The sequence below is a fragment of the Rhamphochromis sp. 'chilingali' genome (assembly GCF_963969265.1).
Source record: "Rhamphochromis sp. 'chilingali' genome assembly, chromosome: 14".
Lineage (NCBI taxonomy): Eukaryota > Metazoa > Chordata > Actinopteri > Cichliformes > Cichlidae > Rhamphochromis > Rhamphochromis sp. 'chilingali'.
The window spans coordinates 33,114,526-33,134,996 of record NC_137941.1 but is presented as its reverse complement, the minus strand read 5'-3'; the positions used below and the strand labels follow the sequence as shown (position 1 = coordinate 33,134,996).

General features: G+C 41.6%; 1 protein-coding gene across 1 annotated transcript; it reads left to right on the top strand.

Annotated features, from left to right (window-relative positions):
- Positions 1-612: 612 nt before the first annotated feature.
- ints6 (integrator complex subunit 6) lies at positions 613-20,438 on the top strand. Its single transcript, XM_080903654.1, has 18 exons — positions 613-1,055; positions 1,194-1,271; positions 1,874-2,023; positions 6,358-6,447; positions 7,335-7,518; positions 10,398-10,523; positions 10,843-10,994; positions 12,512-12,664; positions 13,433-13,565; positions 13,770-13,864; positions 13,980-14,090; positions 16,450-16,665; positions 17,005-17,131; positions 17,271-17,413; positions 17,521-17,707; positions 18,017-18,388; positions 19,014-19,107; positions 19,421-20,438. The coding sequence occupies exons 1-18, from the start codon at positions 945-947 to the stop codon at positions 19,512-19,514; spliced, it is 2,616 nt and encodes an 871-aa protein (XP_080759780.1). The 5' UTR covers positions 613-944; the 3' UTR covers positions 19,515-20,438.
- The last annotated feature ends 33 nt before the right edge of the window (positions 20,439-20,471 follow it).

Genomic DNA, 20,471 nt, shown 5'->3' with positions numbered 1-20,471 from the left:
AGGGTGTGTGAGTGCGTGTGCGCGCATGTCAATCCCAGCGACTATTCAGCTAAACCTGTTTTCCTTCAGAGAAAAGGGGAGTCTTTATTTGGTCATCACATGAAAACCGAGTGCCATAACACCCGCGAGTAGTTTCTGTATTTCTGTAAAATATCCTTGGTTGATATTTTACAGTTGTTTTTATATGATAGTGCCTCCAGTTTATCTCTCTATAGTCTTGAAGGGTTGTCTTTCACACTAGCCCACGCCCGCGCATAGGATGAAGTAAATGTTGATTATGTAATCAGATCTAAGAGCAGACACATGCCTGTTCCTAAATAACAACACCTCAACAAACTGCGGTAAGGCTCCGATAAAAGAGCGCATCGCCACATATGCTGTATTCTTTATCACACAATGTATGTACAGAATATTTTCCTTGCATTCCTGCCTCTCGGGCAAGCAAGCATGCGCATGAGACAGTCTGCTTTGGCCTTATTTGGATATGGTAATGAGGAGCCTGAGACCGCCAATAAGAAGAGAGTGTATATACACGTGACACTGCAAGACCGCTTGGGAGGCGGGGTCAGGCGCGGAGCTTAGGTTAAAACCAGTGGACAAGACACAGCGCATTCAGTGTAGGGAGAAGCAGGGACTCACTGTGAGGGGGAACTTTGTTACTATGAAACTTAGGAATATTTACAAAATATTGTAAAAATTATCAAAATCCCTCGTGAATCCATAACCTGCCCCTAGGGTTTGAGGTTTTTAGTTTAGTTCGCCCGGAAAGGGCTTCTACACTCACTATTCTTACACTTTTTTGAAAGAATGTGTGAGACAGACAGTTAGCCAGCTAGCTAGCTAGCTGAGAGGTGATACAGGCGGCAGGAGAACAAAAGATTTTTTTCCGTTTTGGCCGGTTGTACTGACACCAAGTCCATGCAGAACGTGTCATTACCATCACAATGCCCGTTTTACTTTTTCTGATAGACACGTCCGCTTCAATGAACCAGCGCACCCATCTGGGCACTACCTATCTGGACATAGCAAAAGGCGCTGTTGAGACTTTTATGAAGGTACTGTAACCACGGGACACATTAATATTGAGAGATCCCGAGCGGGAATGCAGTTCAGTTCATCGTTTTGCTGTTGCAAGCTCGCCTGTCAAAGCTGATCTCTCGATAACCGTAAATAATTCTCTACTATTTCCACAGCTCAGAGGGAGAGATCCGGCGAGCCGAGGGGACCGGTATATGTTGGTAAATTTTGAAGATGTTCCGTTCGGGATAAAGGTAGAGTTTGTTTTCGGGTCATGTCCGGCTTTACATTGCGCAGATTGACTGTCCTTCCATCGCTGCACCACGTTGTGATCACTACATCAACTGTGTAGAGAAAAATCTTCAGGAGGAGCTTTCATACCCCTTTTAAAACATGGCCGACATTTTGTTTCAATGTGAGCAGCAAGGAACTCTGGGTGTTATTTATACAGCGAGGTGATATCTAGGAGGGAGGGAGAGTAGAGGAGGAGGAGAAGCGGGGATGACAGACTAGCCTACTTTACTTCTTTAGACCAAATTGCCACTTTAGTCACTGCACACATTGCGACTTTGCGATTTTCTGATCTGGAGCCGAGCGCAGCAGCCTGGTAGAAACGGATCAACGTCCTGTGGCTGCAGTGCTGTCAAATTATTAGTCTGGGCAGATAGAGAGGAAGCGACCTATTTAGATATTTATTAGCTCAGACTCTCAATAAAACCAGTGAAGTTAACCACTAGTTTCCTTAGAAGTTGCCTGCTGGTCACAACAGTGGGGTAGTTATTTAGCTTTGTGCATGTTATTAACCAGCTGCTATGTTGTGTTTTGTTTGGGTTTGTTTTTTTTGTTTTTTTTAAAGGCTGGATGGAAAGAGAGCCATGCCACATTCATGACAGAGTTGAGGAACCTCCAAGCAACTGGACTCACAACTATTGGCCAATCCTTGAGGAACGCTTTTGATTTACTCAATCTCAATAGATTAGTGACTGGGATAGACAACTATGGACAGGTATGTAGCAATGAAACAGGTGGAGAAGAAATCAGGCTCATAAAGTGCTAAATGCCCAAACAGACCCACTTCACCCACCCACCTACCCCCCCTCACCCCACCCCTTTCTGCTATCTCCCAGTCTTACAAGCATCAACCACTTTCATACTGTGGACCCACACATCCTCAGCCATACGACACAATCATGACAGCAAGTCCAAGCAGCAGGAGCAACGTAGCTTTCTTATTTTCTTTCTTCCCCCATCATTGATTAGTAACTTTAGTTTGTGTTACATATGTCACTGCTCTCATCAAGGACATGGAATTATTACACCTGTAAATGAGCTTTTAAGCAAGAAAATGCATTATGTTTTGAAACTCTAAGGATCTATTGCAGGCTCTGTCTGCACAAATATGCTCTGAAAGCTAGATGCTTTTTAAAAAAAATATATATATATAGTTGTATATAAACTAGTGTAGGCTTGTGTCACTTCAGCTTTATGGCCAGTTTGTTAAAATGCACTGGATTATTATAAGAGGTGGTTCTAATATTTATATCTATTATTTAGTTCATAAATGGTCTGGCCACTCTGTGGTGTGTGTGCACGTAAACACAAAGCTAAACATAATTTTAATCAAGCTGGGAGTTATTTTAGAGCTTTGGAATAAGACTTTTGCAGTTTTAACCAGGTCAGTCTAAATTATGTAGTTTCAAGCCTGTCAGAGGACTTTTGTGCTTTTATGATGAATCACTGGGCAAGGTGGTAGAGCGGGTCATCTACCGATCGAAAGGTCGACGGATCAATCCCCGGTTCCTCCCGTCTATGTGTCAAAGTATCCTTCGGCAAGATCTTGAACCCTGTTGCCCCCGATGCATCCATCAGAGTGGGTGTGCGTGAATGTTTGGTGGAAGTGCTTAGCTGTAGATAAAAGCACTGTATGAATGTGCGTGTGTTTCTGATTGGGTGATTGACAGATGTAGTGAAAAGTATTTTGAGTGCTCAAAAGTGAGGCGACAGGCGCTATATAGCAGTACCAGTACCACGGATCTGTACCATGATGAACATACTCTTGTGTTTTTATCTTTTGGTTAATGTGAATGCTCACTGATGCTGAGGTTGAAGACTGTCGCCCTTTTCTTTGTTTCGCTCAAGTCTGCTTCAAAAATGGGGATCCATCTAACAAGACCACAAATGTGAGGATATTGAAAAAAGCTCCTGGATACACGCTGACGGAAAAATGTGGTTTACTTTAAAATTATCGATGTTATTCCAGTTGTATTGTGCAGCTTAGAAAGATTTCCATACTGCAGCTTTACGACACAGTGGGCCTGATTTACAGCTGTAAGCTATTCACATAAAACTCATTCAGACTCAGTATTGCTAAGAAATATTCTCCAAGCCCACAAAGTCTGGAGCTAGTACAGCGTGATGCTGGCCAAGTTCCCTCTTCAATTTAAATCCAGTATTAGTAGCTAAACGTAGATTTGCATGATAAAGTTTCAGACCACCACTCTTATGCCAGCCCACTGACTCATGTGTAACAGATGTTCAGATCTGCCTTTAGCTGTGCAGGGTTGGACAAAGTGACCAGAGAAACTTGACTTTGGTTTAGTCTCATTAGAAAAAGAAAAGCTGAAGCCAACAGAAAGCATATTGCTTGCTATTCAGCATCTCACCTTCTTGAGATTTTCTCATCTCCTGGCCAGCGTTGAAACTGAAATGCAATTTTTTTTTTTGCATATGAAACAAAGTGGTCATTATTAATGTAAGCTGTGAAGTCTAGCCCATACCCAGTTAGAGTGGTAGGTGAATCTGCACGCTTGTGGTTGATACAGAATCTGGACATCTGTTTTCCTGTGCGGAGGTAAGTGGGGGAGTATGGGAGCAGTAATGAATGTTTAATTAGGCATTTCCTGAGTAATAAACAGAAGATCCCTACCAGCCCAGGTAATGCATACATGCAGCATGCATAATGCATGTCAGACACTCTTTGGTCGTTTGAAAAAAAAAAAAAAATACCAGCGACACCGTCAGACTGTCCGATTTTGAACACACAAGCCAAGGTCAAGGTTACTGCGTCCCGCGCTGTCACTGCTGACCTCTAATTACAGGTTGATTTGACAGTGGCTATAATTTAATGACTAGTTCTCCCTCTTCTGCCTATTTCCAGCAGGAGGCTTGGCAATTACTAGTATGGAGTGCATGTATGTAGTTTATATATGCTTAGTATGTCCTTTACAAAAGTGGAGTTATTGTGAACATGGGCTGTAATTTAAAATGTGAGCCCAACACAAGTGTTTGGTACTCCTAGAGGATATTTTAACGTAACAAATGTGTGGGCAGGAAATGCTGGTAACACTAAAAGCTAGAGGAATCAATGAACTTGAGTCAAAATCTAAAAACCTTTCAGTACGTCATCTAACTGATTACACAAGTGTAGTGGTGCTTAATAACTCCCGTAAGCTGTTTCTGCTGTCTTCTGTTTAGTTACATTTCCTTTTAAGTGAGGGTTTACCATTTAACCAGAGAAGCGTTTCAAGGGAACTAGGAAGAGGGCACTTCCGCATGAAAACACATCTAAAATGACCGTGTGTGTGTGCGCTTTTCTTCTGTTTTCTTATTTAAAGGGCCCTTTGTATCATAAGTCAGTGCTCCATGTCGTCCAGCGGGTGGAGCCCTGGGGGGTTAACGGGGGGAGATGGGGGAGTTAATATTGCCCTGGAGTGCCTCAGTCTACAGTAACAAAGAGCGCTCCAGGTTGCCAGGCATCTGAAACGACTCTCCCCTGGGAGATGAAGAAGGGTATGGAGGTAGAGGGGGGAGACGGCCGGCGGGTAATCCTGACACTGATCAGTTTCATTAAGAGCAATGAAAGAGCAGAAGAAAGGATGAACGTGAAGAAATGATATGGCCAGTGTTGTTTGGTGGTAAGTTAGAGTGTCAGCTGGAGTGATGGCCGGCGCTTTAATGGATCTCCATTATCATGGCATTGTGGAAAGCACATCACAGTAGCGGTAGCTGACTGCATAGACGGGTCTTAAACATGATGAATTACCTATTATTTCTCCATTTACTAATGTAATATCTCATTATCATCATTAACCAGTTATAAGAAATGCCCACTGTGTTTTCTTCTCTTTGAAAGCACAAAGAGATGTCTTCAGATGACTTGTTTTTATCTTTCAAATTACCCAAAATATATAGATACTGTCTTGTCTTTTACATGAAAAGCAGCTGGGCACATTTTGAGAAGTTGTCAAAACGCTTTATTCTTACACCGGCTCCCCTGATAGGCTGTCGTCATGTGTCATCTATTTTTAGTAGTCGCATTTGGCTTTATTTAAGCACGAGTAAAAGCTCCGGCAGCTGATATGACATGGATAAATTCATCGCTTGACTGGCAAGTTAGCCCGATCATCAAGTCAGCATGCCAACTAAGTGCTCGATATCATGAAGGAATTTTTGAGGGGGGGTTGCCAGGTTGTCATGGATACCTGCAGCACAGTGGGGTCTTGGTCGTATCCTGCTCTGTTTACTTTGGGCCGTTTATGTGACTGGACAGATGCATCATTCAGCAGAAAGCGCAGCCTACAGGTAGAGCCCAAACAGTGTGGCTCCACGTACATTAATAATGGCTCTGCTGTCAGAACAGGAGGCCCTTATGGAGTCACTGTGACTCTGCAGTGAAGTCCGGTTTGCTGGCAGCACTTGTCAGTCTTTGTTGAGGGGTTTTTTGTTTTCTTTTTACGCTATTACCTCACCTAGTGGCTCTGTGGAGATCCCACAAGGCTGATGCACAGTGATAAATGCAGTGCTGCTCCAGTTTAATTTCATCAGAGTGGAGCGCTGATGTCATGAAATATCATGGGGTCCAGCAGGAAAGAGGTTTCGTGTAGCTCCTCGGATAATGAGCTCTGCTGTTGTGGAGTATAGAGTGAACATATACTGCAGACACTAAATACTGAACTCTTACTCTGTTTGTTTTCCCTTTGAGTCAAGGTTTTCTATTTCACACGCTTCTTAAATATGTCCCGTGTAATTTATCTGCTGTTTGTAATGATGCATTCACGGTGCTTATTTATGCGTCGGATCGCAGAAGGCCATAAAGCCACACTTGCTAAATACAGGTATTAATGGTGATCACGTCTTTTGTAAGCACAGTTTTAACAGATGTGAGAACAGCCCCCCTATTTTTGTGTCTTGTTTTTTTATAGCTTGTTTGTGTCTTTCTCATTTCTTTGTGCAGGGTGACCCTAAGTTGCCTCTGGGAGTCTGAATGCTGAATTAATTCGGCATGGTTTCGTTTTTCATTTAGTCTTCAATATGTCCTATTTTTTTCTTTTCTTTTTTTAGGGAAGGAATCCTTTTTTCCTTGAACCTGCCATCATCATCGCAATTACAGACGGCAACAAGTTGACCAGCAGCGGCGGTGTCCAAGATGAGGTCAGCCTGCATCTCCAATCAGGAGAGCGTTCTGTTTGTTTGGGTGATACTTTAGGAGTCTAACCGCACCACGTCAAACTTTACCAAACCCTCGTCCTTTGACTGTGATTAAGATGGCTAAAGTTTAAACCACAGAAGCTCTACTGTGAAGTGCTTTATCATATTGTCCACTCACATAATAACAAAGCTACTTTTCATGCTTAGAAGTGTTATCAGTAGCTTTGTTATTATTGTCTTAGAAACAGAGAAGTTTGATGTACTTACTTATTGATTAATCATTTGGTCCTAAAACATCAAGGAAGACAACTTCCCCAGCTGACACATTCAGCAGAAAAAAAACCAAAAACCTTAATTTATTCTCATCAAAATCTAAAAATACCAATGAAGAGTCTCATTTGAGTCCAACACCAGTAATATTTTTGGCATTTTTATTGAATTTATTAAAACAGCTACTTTTTAATCATTGATTGCACTTCCTGTTTTGACTGATTAAACACTTGATCTTGAAAATGTAGAAAATAAAGAAAAATCATTGCTCAGTATGAAAATGCACTATTTTTTTTCTTTACAAATGCAGTAAACAGTCATGTTTTCAACCTATGCAAACAAAAATTATATAGGCAGTTACTTTTAAATTCCTTTAGCCCAAATTATGACAAAGGGTATAACTGCAAGGTTAGAAGTGCGAGCTGAGCCCTCCGTGCCACTTTAATACCCTGTAAATGAAGGCACTTTATCAATACCGCCGTAAAAGTGTTGTTCATTTATTGCCCAAGTTTCCCCACAGTAACCTAAAACAAACGGCGATATTAGAGAGAACAGCAACACAGTAAATCTGTTCTAACGCAGGTCTGTCATCTCATCCTGTGATCTGTTTCATTGTCCAGCTACATCTACCTCTGACCACGCCGCTGCCGGGCAGCGAGCTGACGAAGGAGCCGTTTCGCTGGGACCAGCGTCTGTTTGCTTTGGTGCTACGTATCTCCGGCAACGCTTCGGTGGAGCCCGAGCCCCTCGGCGGCGTCCCGTCTGACGATTCTCCAATCACCCCCATGTGTGAGGTCACTGGAGGTAGGCGGACTGATACGAGCTGCTGGTTGTTGTGTACTTACAGATCAGCTCTGACAGGCATTTCTCAGCTTTTAAGTACACTCGGTTTGCCTTTTGTAGCTCTGGAGTTTATGTACTGATTCATATGCTTTATATGCCGAAGTTTCAAAGATGATTTAAGAGCATTTAAAGACAGGACAGGTTTTATGGAAGAGCTGCACCATGGGTAATGCAGTCTGAAGTGCTTGTCGGGTACTTCACTTTAAGTTGGTGATGTTAAGGAGTTGTTGTTGTTGTTTTTTTTAATTATTATTATTGTATCACGCATGGAAACATAACCAGCATACAAGGAATTACGCAATTAAACAAAATAACATAAGCCAGGTAGAGTAGGCTGTAGACATACATTTTAAATGACAGCATGAACAGCCTAAGATTAAGAAAACCATTTTACTGCTTCAGTTTAGTCTACAGAAGTAAAAGCTCCTTATTCTGAGTGAAAAATAAACAGATCAGATGTTTTCCTCTTGGAAGTGTCAGAAGCTTAAATTTTAAAGCAGAGCCCACTTCAACTGGGGATAGCCCTGAGCGGTGTCTAGGCACTGTCTTGCTCAATATTCAGAGTTGTGTTTTAACAGCCCAATGCAGCTACACTGTGCTCTTATTTTAACCCCTGCTGGAGCTATTGTGGAAGGGTTAAGTGCTTTGTTTAAGTGTACTTGGGTAGTAATTGCTGATTAAGGTTAGAATGACTAGATTTTCCCCCCTGGTCCATAATCGGACTGCCTTTGTCCTGCCTAAGTCCTGTCAAGAGACTTTCTAGCCAGCGATTTTGATCTGTAATCCCCCCATCTCCAGCCAAAGTCCGGCTGCCAGAACATTCACTTATAGAAGCAGACTTTTATCCCCTCTGTCTCCATTCCTCACGTAGCTTTGTTTTGGAAGCAGCTGGCAGGAGGAACGAACTAGAATGATGCTGATGGCAGGTTAAGATTAACCCATGCACACATATAGAGAACAGAGGACTCCAAAGCTGCGTGTCGCAGCCGGTGGCGCTGAATGCAGAACATGACACAGGTCCATTGTCAGCGGCAGTCTACAGTACATGCTGCCTGTCCATTACTGCTGATGGCAGACCTGACACAAAGCCACAGCCTATTGAAATGAGCGAGTGAATGGGTGCACAACAAGGTCACTCGAGGTGAAGTTGAATGACAGGAAGGCTAAGTTAGACTAGTCAGTTGTAGCTTTGAAAGATGGTTTTTCTGACTTTTTTAATTTTACACATGCGATTGATGGCGTGACAAAAACAGCAAAGAGAGATTTTGACCTTTCAGAGTCACATTTCATGCAAATGCACTATTTGCATGTAGTGTAAATGGCTGATATGGCTGCACAAAGATGAGCAATATGTAAAGAAGAGAGCTCTTGAAATTGCACTGCACCAGTAGCAAAGCACTTCATAAACAGTGTAATGTAGTGATCCTTCTTAACCCCTTTTATTCTTGTTCATTTGATTTCTCTGACATTGAGGTGCATTATATAAACACCAAACTGCTGCTGCTGCAGTTTTTGTTCTTTAAACACAAGTTTTAGTGGGAACTTTTAATCCTCTGTGTCTCTATCTGTAAGTTTCGGAGACAAAGATTAAGTCTAGTCCTAGAATGAGTGAAGAATTCGATGAAGCTCTTCATTGGAAAAAGGTCTGAGAAATCTCAGCTCAAGTTATTTATAATTTTTGGTTAATTGTGCTACAGTCACACCAGAGAAATCAGTTACTGGAGACTCCGGCATGACTAAAATTATTGCATGCAATGAACTTGAGATTGTGTCTGAAATGGTTGCTGCTAAGACGAGGTGTACGAACACTTCAAAGAGACTTTGGTGTGTCAACGTAGAGATAAAATGTAATAAGATGGAGTCGGTCTGCTATGAGTTTGTGACTCAATGGGTTGAAGTTAAAAAAAAAAAAAGACACACTGCAGACAAGTTGCGTTCATTGTTGCAGACTGACTCGGGTTGATGCAGTCTGTCTGCATCTATATTATTTCCAAACCTTTGTCAATCTCTCTGAGATTAATTGCAGTCAGCCCGAGTCGGAGCGCAATTGTTTGGAGACAAGTTGCATCCCACTAAGTAACCTGTGCGATCACCATGTGTTTGAAAGTCATCACCCAGAGACTGAGGGTGGTGCACGTTCGACCTCTGGACGAGTTGGTCGCCAAATGCAAACATTTCAATGAGATGACCCAGCAAGTAGCAATTTCTTTTTCCCCCTAGTTTCGGTTAGATTGTTTTCCTATTTTTACCCTGGCACCAATCAACAGAATTATCAGACTTCTGTATTTTCCCTCTTCTGACTCACAATTTTTTATGGCTCATTTAGTCTGCAATTCAGTCTTAACCCTGTTCCAGCAGCAGCATGCAACTTTTAGCAGACAAGCTCTAATAGACCCACTGTACACTGTCTGACCTGCACCAAACAAAGCAAAGAAGACACAATTAGAAACTAGCTTACGAAAAATGTGGAACATTTAAAGCCAGATGTTATTTCTTAATTTGGTTTCTAGTATCTGCTCTAAAAAGTACAACAAATTATTATTAATTAGGAGGGGAAAAAATCACATTATAATGTCAGGATCTAAGTGGGAGGGTCTAAATAGACAGCTTTTTGCTAGGAAATTGACAAAATGTGAAAGCATGGTGAAAATGCATCCCGTGTTGTTTCTGCTGCTCCCAGTTGGCCCACAAATTCTATTAATTAAGCTTTTAAACGGCTAAACCAAAAACATTTGAAATGATCCACAGTCAACCAAGGAAAAACGTTTAATTTTAGCAACACCATTGACTCGCTCGTGTTTTGGGATATTTATACTTACAGACGTGTGTCTTCGTTACAGGTCGTTCTTACAGTGTGTTCTCCCAGCGTATGTTGAATCAGTGTCTGGAGTCTTTGGTGCAGAAAATCCAGAGTGGAGTAGTGATAAACTTTGAGAAGACGGGACCTGACCCTCCTCCGCTAGAAGGTAAGACACACCTCTGTTTGTTTGCTTTTGGGTTTTCTCAAGTTGAATTGTCTTTTATTATAAAAGGAGCTTTTTGACATGTGCTGTGCTGCATGCGTTTGATTAGTAGAGGAGCTCTTTGCTCTCTCCCACTTGGTGTTTGTTTTAATCCATTCTGAGCTTTTCTTTCCTGTTTTTTCATAAACATCTGGTGGGTGTCACTGTTTAAACTCCTGCTTTCATATTTAACTGCTGACACACTTGTCTGATGCATTTTGTTTCATGCTGCATTTCATAAACCCCTTGTTTTTTGTTTTGCTTTGCTTATATTCCTGCACAGACACTCCAGCTGAAGTGGTGAAGTCTGGTCCGCAGCCTTGGCACTGCTGTCACAAGCTGATCTACGTACGACCTAACCCTAAAACTGGTGTTCCCATCGGGCACTGGCCCATCCCCGAAGCCTTCTGGCCAGACCAGAACTCCCCCACATTGGTAAGAAAGTTGCAGAAGAACCGACAGAAATATGAGATAAGAAACCGGTATCTGTCAATTTATGCAATACATAATCTGTGTTACTGCAGCAGATTAATGAAATGACAACCTAGCTTAGTAAAATAAATATAATGTCACAGAACAAAAGAGCCCAAAAAGGTAAAAATAATATTAAAGAAGAGACTTTAAAGCCCTATAGTTCCTTTCTTGTATTTATATATTGGACAGTTTTACTCTTGACAGCAGAATACACTTATAATTCTATAAAACTTAACAAAGATGTACTTTATTCCTAATTATTTTTTAATAATATAAGTGTTAATAGCCAAAAAGTGACCATATTTACAAGACTGGTATAGTGTTATTAGCTACGGCTAGCATGCTTGCTTAGCATGTTGGCCTTAGTGGTGTGCTAACCAGTGTCTGGCTAGTTTTATGGCTAATTTGTGCTAAGTAACAGACTAATAAGTTTTCAACATTTCACTCTCTCAGGAAGTACAAACTTCCTGATAAATAAAATACTTCCTTTAAAAATGCTCTTAAGGTCTCCAACAGCAGAAAACATCACCCAGAGGTTCAGTTCATTGACTTATATTAGCTGAGGTGAGGCCTAGCAAACAAGCAAGTACAAGAAGACAAAACTCTGTAATTTTGTTATGAAGGGGATAAATGGCTACAGGGTTTGTTTGTTCTTTTTGTTTTAATTTTGTATCAGGCTTTTGTAGATGTCATAATTTAATTGCTAACACTGGTTATTTTAGTGGGAGTCAGTGGGGACTGACGCTCTTTTAGAAGCAGCCTGCAGTGATACAAAGTAGCCGTATGCTCGATTATGAATCTTAAAATAGAAAAAATGTGAGAACAATAAAAAGAAAGGCACTTACTAAGTTTATTTTTTCATGTTTATTAAAAGGAAAAACAAATCCATTATAGCTGTAATGTGCCTTCAGTGGCCATTAGACGATAACTCCTCCACAGGAGTTACAGGATTCAGCCCCACACATTGTCACTTTCATTAAACAACTTTTCTTCTTCCTGTTTGTTTAACAAGAATAATCAGTCACACTAATGTAACAGTGCCACACTCTTATTAACTTTAACCATTTATTCCATAGCAAACAATGACTAACTCGTGATAACACAGGGGTGACGTCAAACCGGCTGCAGTGATGTCACAGCTACACGAATGTGCAACAGCCCAAGCACAGATGAGCTGTAATCAAAATTAAACAAACAAAGAAGTACTCATTATGATAGATCATGCATTGCATGTTAGCTATCATTCATAAGCTTTTCCTCTGCTCACACATATACTCTACACTTTCAGTAGAAATAGAAGCAGCAGCCAGACGTGATTCTTTTTTCCCGAACTGTATTCAGACGGTCAACTTTGCGCATTGCTTAAACTTAGCTTAGATTAACAACACCTACTGGTGTTATTAGGCGCCAGCAGGTGTTGTTGATCTTCTTTAATATTTACCATAACATTGTGTATCTCTTTCTGTGTACCTTCCCAGCCTCCCCGCTCAGCCCACCCCCACGTCCGTTTCTCCTGCGTGGATGCTGAACCCATGGTGATAGACAAGGTACCCTTTGATAAGTATGAGCTGGAGCCGTCGCCCCTCACACAGTACATTTTGGAGAGGAAATCACCGCACACCTGCTGGCAGGTACAGCACCATCACAGAAACCACAGAAAATAACAGCTGTTGAGAAGAAAGTTTGGCATTAAAGCAGAAATCTGTGTTTTTAATCTTTACAGCCAGGTAGACAAAGAGGATTTTAATCTCTCACACATGGAACGTGCTACATGCATCCTAACAGCAATGTGATAAGTACTTGATTAGATGTTCAGACATATTGAGACATTGATGTGTGGTTTCAGGTTTTCAGTGTACCAAAAAAATAAATAAGGGTGGCAGCAAATGAAGCGATGATTCGATAGCCCGTCGGCATGCACAGACTGAGCTTTAGCACATGTGATTAGATCGAAACATCTAGTCTCTGCTGGTACCCGCACACCAAGCTTTACCTGGTTTGTGGCAGGAACCTGAAAGTAAAGGTTGTCTCTGTATTCATCACTCGTATATTGATTTTGGTGTTTTTTCCCCATGTTTGGCATGAGTCCTCATCAGAGATGAGGTGGCAGACTTTCAGAATGACTTTTATATCAGCAATTACAAGAATCACGCAGTGAAAATATTTTCCTGACACTGACCAGATGCAGCGTTATGATATTGTAGGGCTAATAGTAAGTGGTAAGCAAGGAAGTGAAATTTACTTCTGTAGGATATTTAAAACCAAAGTGGCTTTACACTAAAATAAAATGAAACCTAAAAACAACTCGGACAGCATCAGCTGGTTCTGTTTTTGTTTGCTGATTGAAAAGTTCAAATGTCACAACTCACTTCCTGATTTTTCTCTTTCTGTTTTTTCAGGTGTTTGTATGTAACAGTGCCAAGTACAGCGATCTGGGGCAGCCGTTTGGTTACCTGAAGGCCAGCACAGCTCTAAATTGCGTCAACTTGTTTGTAATGCCCTACAACTACCCCGTACTTCTTCCGCTTCTGGGTAAGACCTGTGCATCCACCTCATTTTTACTCTCGCTGTAGGTGTTGATGGAGAGTCTTTGTTTTGGGCTTTAGAAAATTTAAACGATCTGCTGCAATAGCAAAACAAATGACTATTTTTTTTTTTTAATTCAGTTTTCTTAATAAAACATGTTCCTAATTATTGAATTTCTTTGTGTGATCTGTGTTTGATTGTTTTCCACAGATGACTTGATTAAAGTGCACAAGTTCAAGCCTACCATTAAATGGCGACAGTCCTTTGAGAACTACCTGAAGACGATGCCTCCGTATTATATTGGGGTCAGTGGCCTTATTATCACTCTTCAACTTTTCATTAATGGCTTTTTTTGTGGTTGTTGTTGTTAATGTACGAAGCTGTGCCTGCACTGTTCTTACTGCTGTGTTATTCTCACAGTCGCTAAGAAAGGCTTTAAGAATCATGGGAGCACCGAACCTGCTAGCTGACAACCTGGAGTATGGTCTGAGCTACAGCGTGGTTTCCTACCTGAAAAAGCTCAGTCAGCAGGTTAGTTGTTAATATTAAATCTACTCCACAAAGCTGTGCTTGTTGCAGTGTCTGTCAGTTGTCAAGCCTTTCTGTTTTCACTAAAGTCCACACTGATGGATTTTTATAGTGTAATTTGTAGTTTTGGATTATTTTGGGGGTTTTTTCTAGTTTTCTTAATTAAAAAAATAAGAAAAGAAAAAAAGATAAACACCAGTTTAGTTCAAATGTTTTATCTCAGTTTGATTAGTATTTTAATATCTTAATTTTGGTTTAGAAAAGTAACTTTCAAAGAAACCTGGTTTTATCATGACATTTTTATACTCACTGGTCGCTTTGTTAGGGATATCTGTGATTTGTAAGGGATATATCTAATCAGCCAATCACATGGGAGTACCTCAGTGCATTTAGGCTTGTAGACGTGGTCAAGGCAACCACTCATTATTATCAGGGTGTGCAGAAGAGCATCTCTGAACGCACAGCACGTCATACTTTGAATCAGATGGGCTACAGCAGCAGACGTCTGCACTTGATGTCTCTCCTGTGGCTAAGAACAGGAAACTGAAGCTGCAGCTCACATGCACTCACCAAAACCGGACAATAGAAGATTAGGAAAAGGTTTCTTGGTCTAATGAGTCTCTATTTCTGTTGCGACAGTCACTGATGGTAGAGTCAGAATTTGACATAATCAGCATGAAAGCATGGATCCATCCTGCCTTGTGTCAGTGGTTCAGGCTTCTGGTTGTGGAGTGATGCCTGATTTGGACTTCTTCAGGGAGTCTTTGTAGAGCCTACAACAGAACTTACATAAGTGGCTGATGTCATTGCCGACATTTATGCTCGTGTGTCCCGGCAGTCTCCCTCCAGGAATTTGCTGAGATTATAGTCCTTATATTAATGCTTTGATTATTAATCCTTACATTGAGATGACGATTTTTGTGAAAACTCAGCTAAAAACTGCACAGGAGGAGTCGACTGCGCCAAGCAGCCCAGTCATAATAGTTGTGGGTCACGTCGACCTGGCATGTTGTTATGTTTTTCATGAGGTTACGCTCTAGATCATAAATCCTCTGTAATGGTGTAGGAGATATTTTCTTGGCTCCCTTTGAGCCCGTAGTACCAACTGAGCATCGTTTAAACACCACAGCCTACAGGAGTGTTGTTGCTGACCATGTCCATCCCTCCTCCTGACAACACACAACCTCACAAAGCTCAAAACATCTCAAACTGGGATCTTGAGCATGAGTTCACTGTAATGGCCTATTTGCATTGTCCTAATTTTCTTTAGCATTGATTAAAAAGTTAAAGGAAAAAAAGAACAAATGGCTTTAAATAGAAAATCGATATCCACGTCAGTCAAATCATCTTCTTTCATTCATTCACTTATTTTTACTGAGTGCTTTAAATTGCACTCAAAAGACATTAGATTAGATTAGATAGAACTTTATTAATCCCTCGGGTGGGTTCCGCTGGGAAATTCGATTTCCAAAAAAGCACAGCACCGACAGAAGTTACAGAGTTACAGAATATTTTATATATATATATATATATATATATATATATATATATATATATATATATATATATATATATATATATATATATATATATATATATATATATATATATATATATATATATATATATATATATATATATATATATATACAGAGACAATATAAATAAAATATACGAAGGGGATAAATAGGAATAAAAATACAAGTGAATTGCACATTTCAAGTATTGAGTCTATTGCATGACAGGCATTTGCAGAGAACGTCTGTTAGCACAGTTATACTTGATGAATAGATGAACTCAAAATGCTCCACTAGATTTAGACTTTGCATCAATACACTGTCAACTGAAACAAAGTCTCTTGGCTGAGTGGGGGGCAGCTTGTGTACGAGTCCACGGGCTGATAAATCATTTTGTGCTTTGTGCTGCTTTTCTCTCTGTGTTCAATTCTCTGTCAGCAGCTACATTTTATGACGAAAGAACAAAAATGTTTATTGTGTTGGAAAGTGTCACAGCGATACCATCACATCCTTAATTTCTAACTTACTGTTATTTTAATGGTTATTTGGTATTAGGCACCAGCTGTTTTTGTTGTTGTTGTTGTTGTTGTTTTTTTAATGCAAATATGTTTTATGCTATTACAGCTGTCTTTCCTTGTGTCAGTCGTTCTTTGTACAGCAGGATAAACACTTATAAAGCAGCTTATAGCTTTGCACAGCTGCATTGTAATGCATTTTAAATCTTATCTTCAGTTTTACGTGTTGCTTATTAAGTTCCTGCATTTCCTTTTTTCCTGCTACAATAATCAAGACGCCAAATAGGAAGGCATTTCTGACCAGAAAACCTAATTTCCTCATATTTTCAGACAAAAATCGAGTATGACCGTCTGATCGCTTTGATTGGGAAAAAGCAGCCACCGGAGCCTGGCCTCAAGGTGCGATGGCGAGGCGGAAGTATATCTCTAGCCCAGCGTCGGGACTTCATCCAGCAGCTACAGAATCTCACAGGAGAGGCCCCAGCCCTGCCCATGGAGCTTAACCCCAAAGAGTTTCAAGGCTTTCATCTGGCACTGCTCAACAAGGTAGGGTTGGATTATTATCTGCATTTCTTCAACATGATCACATTCATCATCGGGAGCTGTTCTGACATGCTTACACGCATGAGCATTGGTTTTTACTGTTGAGCGACTGTTTAGATTCAGTTGGCGAGGAGTTCCTTTTTGAAATCTCACTCTGTGCTCAGATTCTTCAGGCTTCTCCCCAGCTGCCCTCCTGAGGCTTATAGCATTGCTGTGTTTTTATGTAGTTGGTTTGAGCACTTGAGGGCTTTTGAAAAATGGTCCACGCTCTCAGAATGCATCTGTATATCCACTCTCCGGTGTCGAAACTACAGCGGTGTTTCTGTCTGCTGTCATCCTCAGAGCCTGAAGCCTCAGAGTTTTAGGAATCCGTACGACATCCCCCGCAGCCACCTGCTCGACCAGCTCAGCCGAATGAGGAGAAACCTTCTCAACACCAGCGTCTGCACTGTCAGAGGCCACGACTCCGGTACCCCGCTGTGCAAATCATTTTCCCCACTTATTTGGCTGTGATTATGCTACGTTGTGAACATAATTTCAGCGTAAGAAGCAGGTTAGATGTATTGCTGTTCTTTCCATTTTTGACAAAGCATCTGTTTCCCTTCCAGACCAGCTCCACAGCGTGCCAATCGCCCAAATGGGAAACTACCAAGACTTCCTTAAAGCTGCTCCCCAGCCTCTTCGAGACGCAGACCCCGAACAGCCCAAACGGTTGCACACATTCGGCAACCCCTTCAAACTAGACAAGAAGGCAAGTCTCTTTTTTACTCTTCTCGTTTTCTTATTGGTTACATTGACAAATGTAAATTAACCACTGAAAAACACTCCAATGTACCATTTTCCTCACTTTCTTTACAGGGCATGATGATCGACGAGGCAGACGAGTTTGTGACCGGCCCTCAGAACAAGGGCAAGAGACCTGGCGACAGCAACAACGTGCCGGGCGGAGGTCCAAAGAGACGCCGGTGCATGTCACCTCTGCTGCGATTGGGTAGAGCCTACACCCCTCCAGTGTCCCCGTCTGCGAGCCCTCGACACTCAGCAGGTACGATCTAAGAGACAGTCGCACATCTTTTCTACTAATACTGTAATTCTTAATAATGACTGATGGCATGCTTCTAGTGCCGAGTGTACAACCAAGTGTACTGGCCTAATAATGATTCAGTGATTATGGTATCTTAAGAAAAAAGCACTTTTTTTTCATAAATTTAGAGAAATTGATCAACAGAGGGTAGATTTAACACACAGAATATAAAACTCAAGGCAGGAAAAATGTGGGGTTATGGCACGACCCGTCCTACGCAGCTGATCTGGATTACAGTGAATGTTTTTGGTTTTTTCCACCTTTCTGTAGACATGGACGTTAACGACGGTGCACCAGAAGCAGACCTGATCATCAACCACGTGGATCAGAACCACTACGGCTCAGACCGGAACTCTGACTCGGAGGTGGACCGTCCCTCGAGTCCCACCGACCTTCAGGAGAACCACACTGCTGCGGATCCTCAGGCGATGCGGCACAGGGATGAGGACGAGAACGGGCAGACCCATCCAAGCGAGCTGCCACTGGGCAGCGAGGGAGGAGCGGAGATGGTGCTGATGGACGACCAGGTGCAGCACTACATTACGCCTTCAGCTCTGAAGAAGCACATTCACACCGAGACGACGAAGGTCAACAATGAGCTCAGGTCGCTCATCACCAAGGAGATCAGAAAACCTGGCAGACGTATGTATCCAAACCTGGTCTATAGGCAGGGAGGACAAAATAATAGAAACGGAGAGCAGCTACCACTAACTTTAAAGAGCTTTTTTTTCTCATATGTAACCATGGTAGCATCTAAAAGTCACAAGTGTGATTGAATCATCACCTAAACAGAGATTCGAAGCTTCAGCTTTTATTGCAGGGCTGCTAAATTGAAGATGCTGCTTTGTATTTCATTCTTCCTCGTTACATCTTTGTCTTGTTTTTGTTCCAGAAGAAACCACATAAATGTGGTTTTTCATGGCACTTAAGCTTTGGTTTGTCCAGAAGCAAAGCTGTTTTTCTTAAAAACAAAGCTAGGAAAAACAGCAGGTATCTGTGTGTAAATTTAAAGAAGCAAACTTTTTTTTTTTTCTTTCTTTATCTCCTCTGTTGATTTGACCGTACACGTCAAACTAACATTGGACGTCACTCTGGACTTTGAAAACGTGCTGTGGAATGTTTTTTTTTCTAGTTTCCTTTATGAGTGAGAACGCCTTTTATCTTGTTTATTATTAACATTCAGCTGTACACATACAAAGATTTGATTCAGTGGATGTGCTCTCCTTGAATCGACTGAACCTCGTTCGCTTTGCTTTTTCTGTTTCAGACTACGAGAAGATTTTCCTCCTCTTGAAACAGATCCAGGGCACTCTCGACACCCGGCTCATCTTCCTCCAAAACATAATCAAAGAGGCAGCCAGGTACAAAGTTCAGCCCTCCTCCTCTGATGTCAGAGCGTTATTACCTCTCCCCTAATTTTTTTTCTTTTTTTTACTTAAAATGAGCTGCAAACAGAAAAAGGGGACTGTCTTTCTTTATAAGCTCTCTTAAAGTAAAGAGCAGCTGTATCCTAGCACCAGGAGTCGGCATTTAAAACATCTGCAGTTTCACGAACCGAACAAAATGCAAAGAAACAAAAACGTATCATAATTTTCTGCTCATGATCTCCTTTGCTACAGAGTTGTTTTTAAAAGGCAAATGTTAACACGTGTCATTGCTTCTTCTTCTGCAAAGGTTCAAGAAGCGCGTTCTCATCGAACAGCTGGAAAACTTCCTCGAAGAGATCCACAACAGAGCCACTAACATGAACCACGTGGACACGTTCTAACGCGAACTCATTCCCAAACTGAACTTACTGGTAACCAAACCGGGCAACCCTCCACATCCCCCTCAAACCACCACTCCTACTGTACCAGGGGCCCCTGCAGAGATGAGACAAGGCGGCATCCAGCTCCCAAACCATCGCTTCTTCACTGGACTCCTTTATTCATTTAATGAGCATTATGCTTGTGTTGTTTGCACAGTAATCCTCAAAGACAGTACTGACCCTGAGTAATGCAGATGCATTTTTCAGACTTGCAAAAAAAAAAAAAAAGATGAGCGAGGAAGCACATATCGCTGCAGGTGAAGTGTGAAGGTGAAGGCCTATGCAATGACGTGTTTGTCCTGTGGACAGTTTGTACGGGAAGGTTCTCTGAACCCGTCCTCAGATGTTGCCCTTTAATTATTCAGCTCCCCTCATCAGATTTTTCTTTTCTTTTAACAAATGTGAGTGGTTATCTCTCAGACAGGGGTGCTGAAATAAACAAGGGCATTTCTGGAGAGGGTCAGATGACAGCCTGTGTGTGGATGTAATGTCACGTGACAGTGTGATTGGACTGATAATGAAGGGTATATCGGCACGTGTGGTTGTATTTTCAGACAACTCAGGGTCAAATGGGATCCAGGGGAGATGCTCATGAGAGACTTTGCTCAAAGTCACGATTCAACTTTATTTTATTTTCCCCCCCATGGTGTTATTTCTGATTTGTGGAGGATAAGAGTCCGGCCGTTCACTTCGCAATTGTTAAAATTGACCTTCTGCTTTCCACCAGATGGACTGCTGAACTCTCGAATCAGAACAATTGGGCTTGAAACATTGAATCTAATAACGTGTAGTCTTCCTGGCAGACTGATGCTATATCAGTAGTAGCTTAACTTTTGGACTAAACCACCAGTTCCTGTTCCCTTTGCGGGGCGGGGGAGGGGGGCGGCGGCGAAGAAAACAGATCCACGACGATCGTTG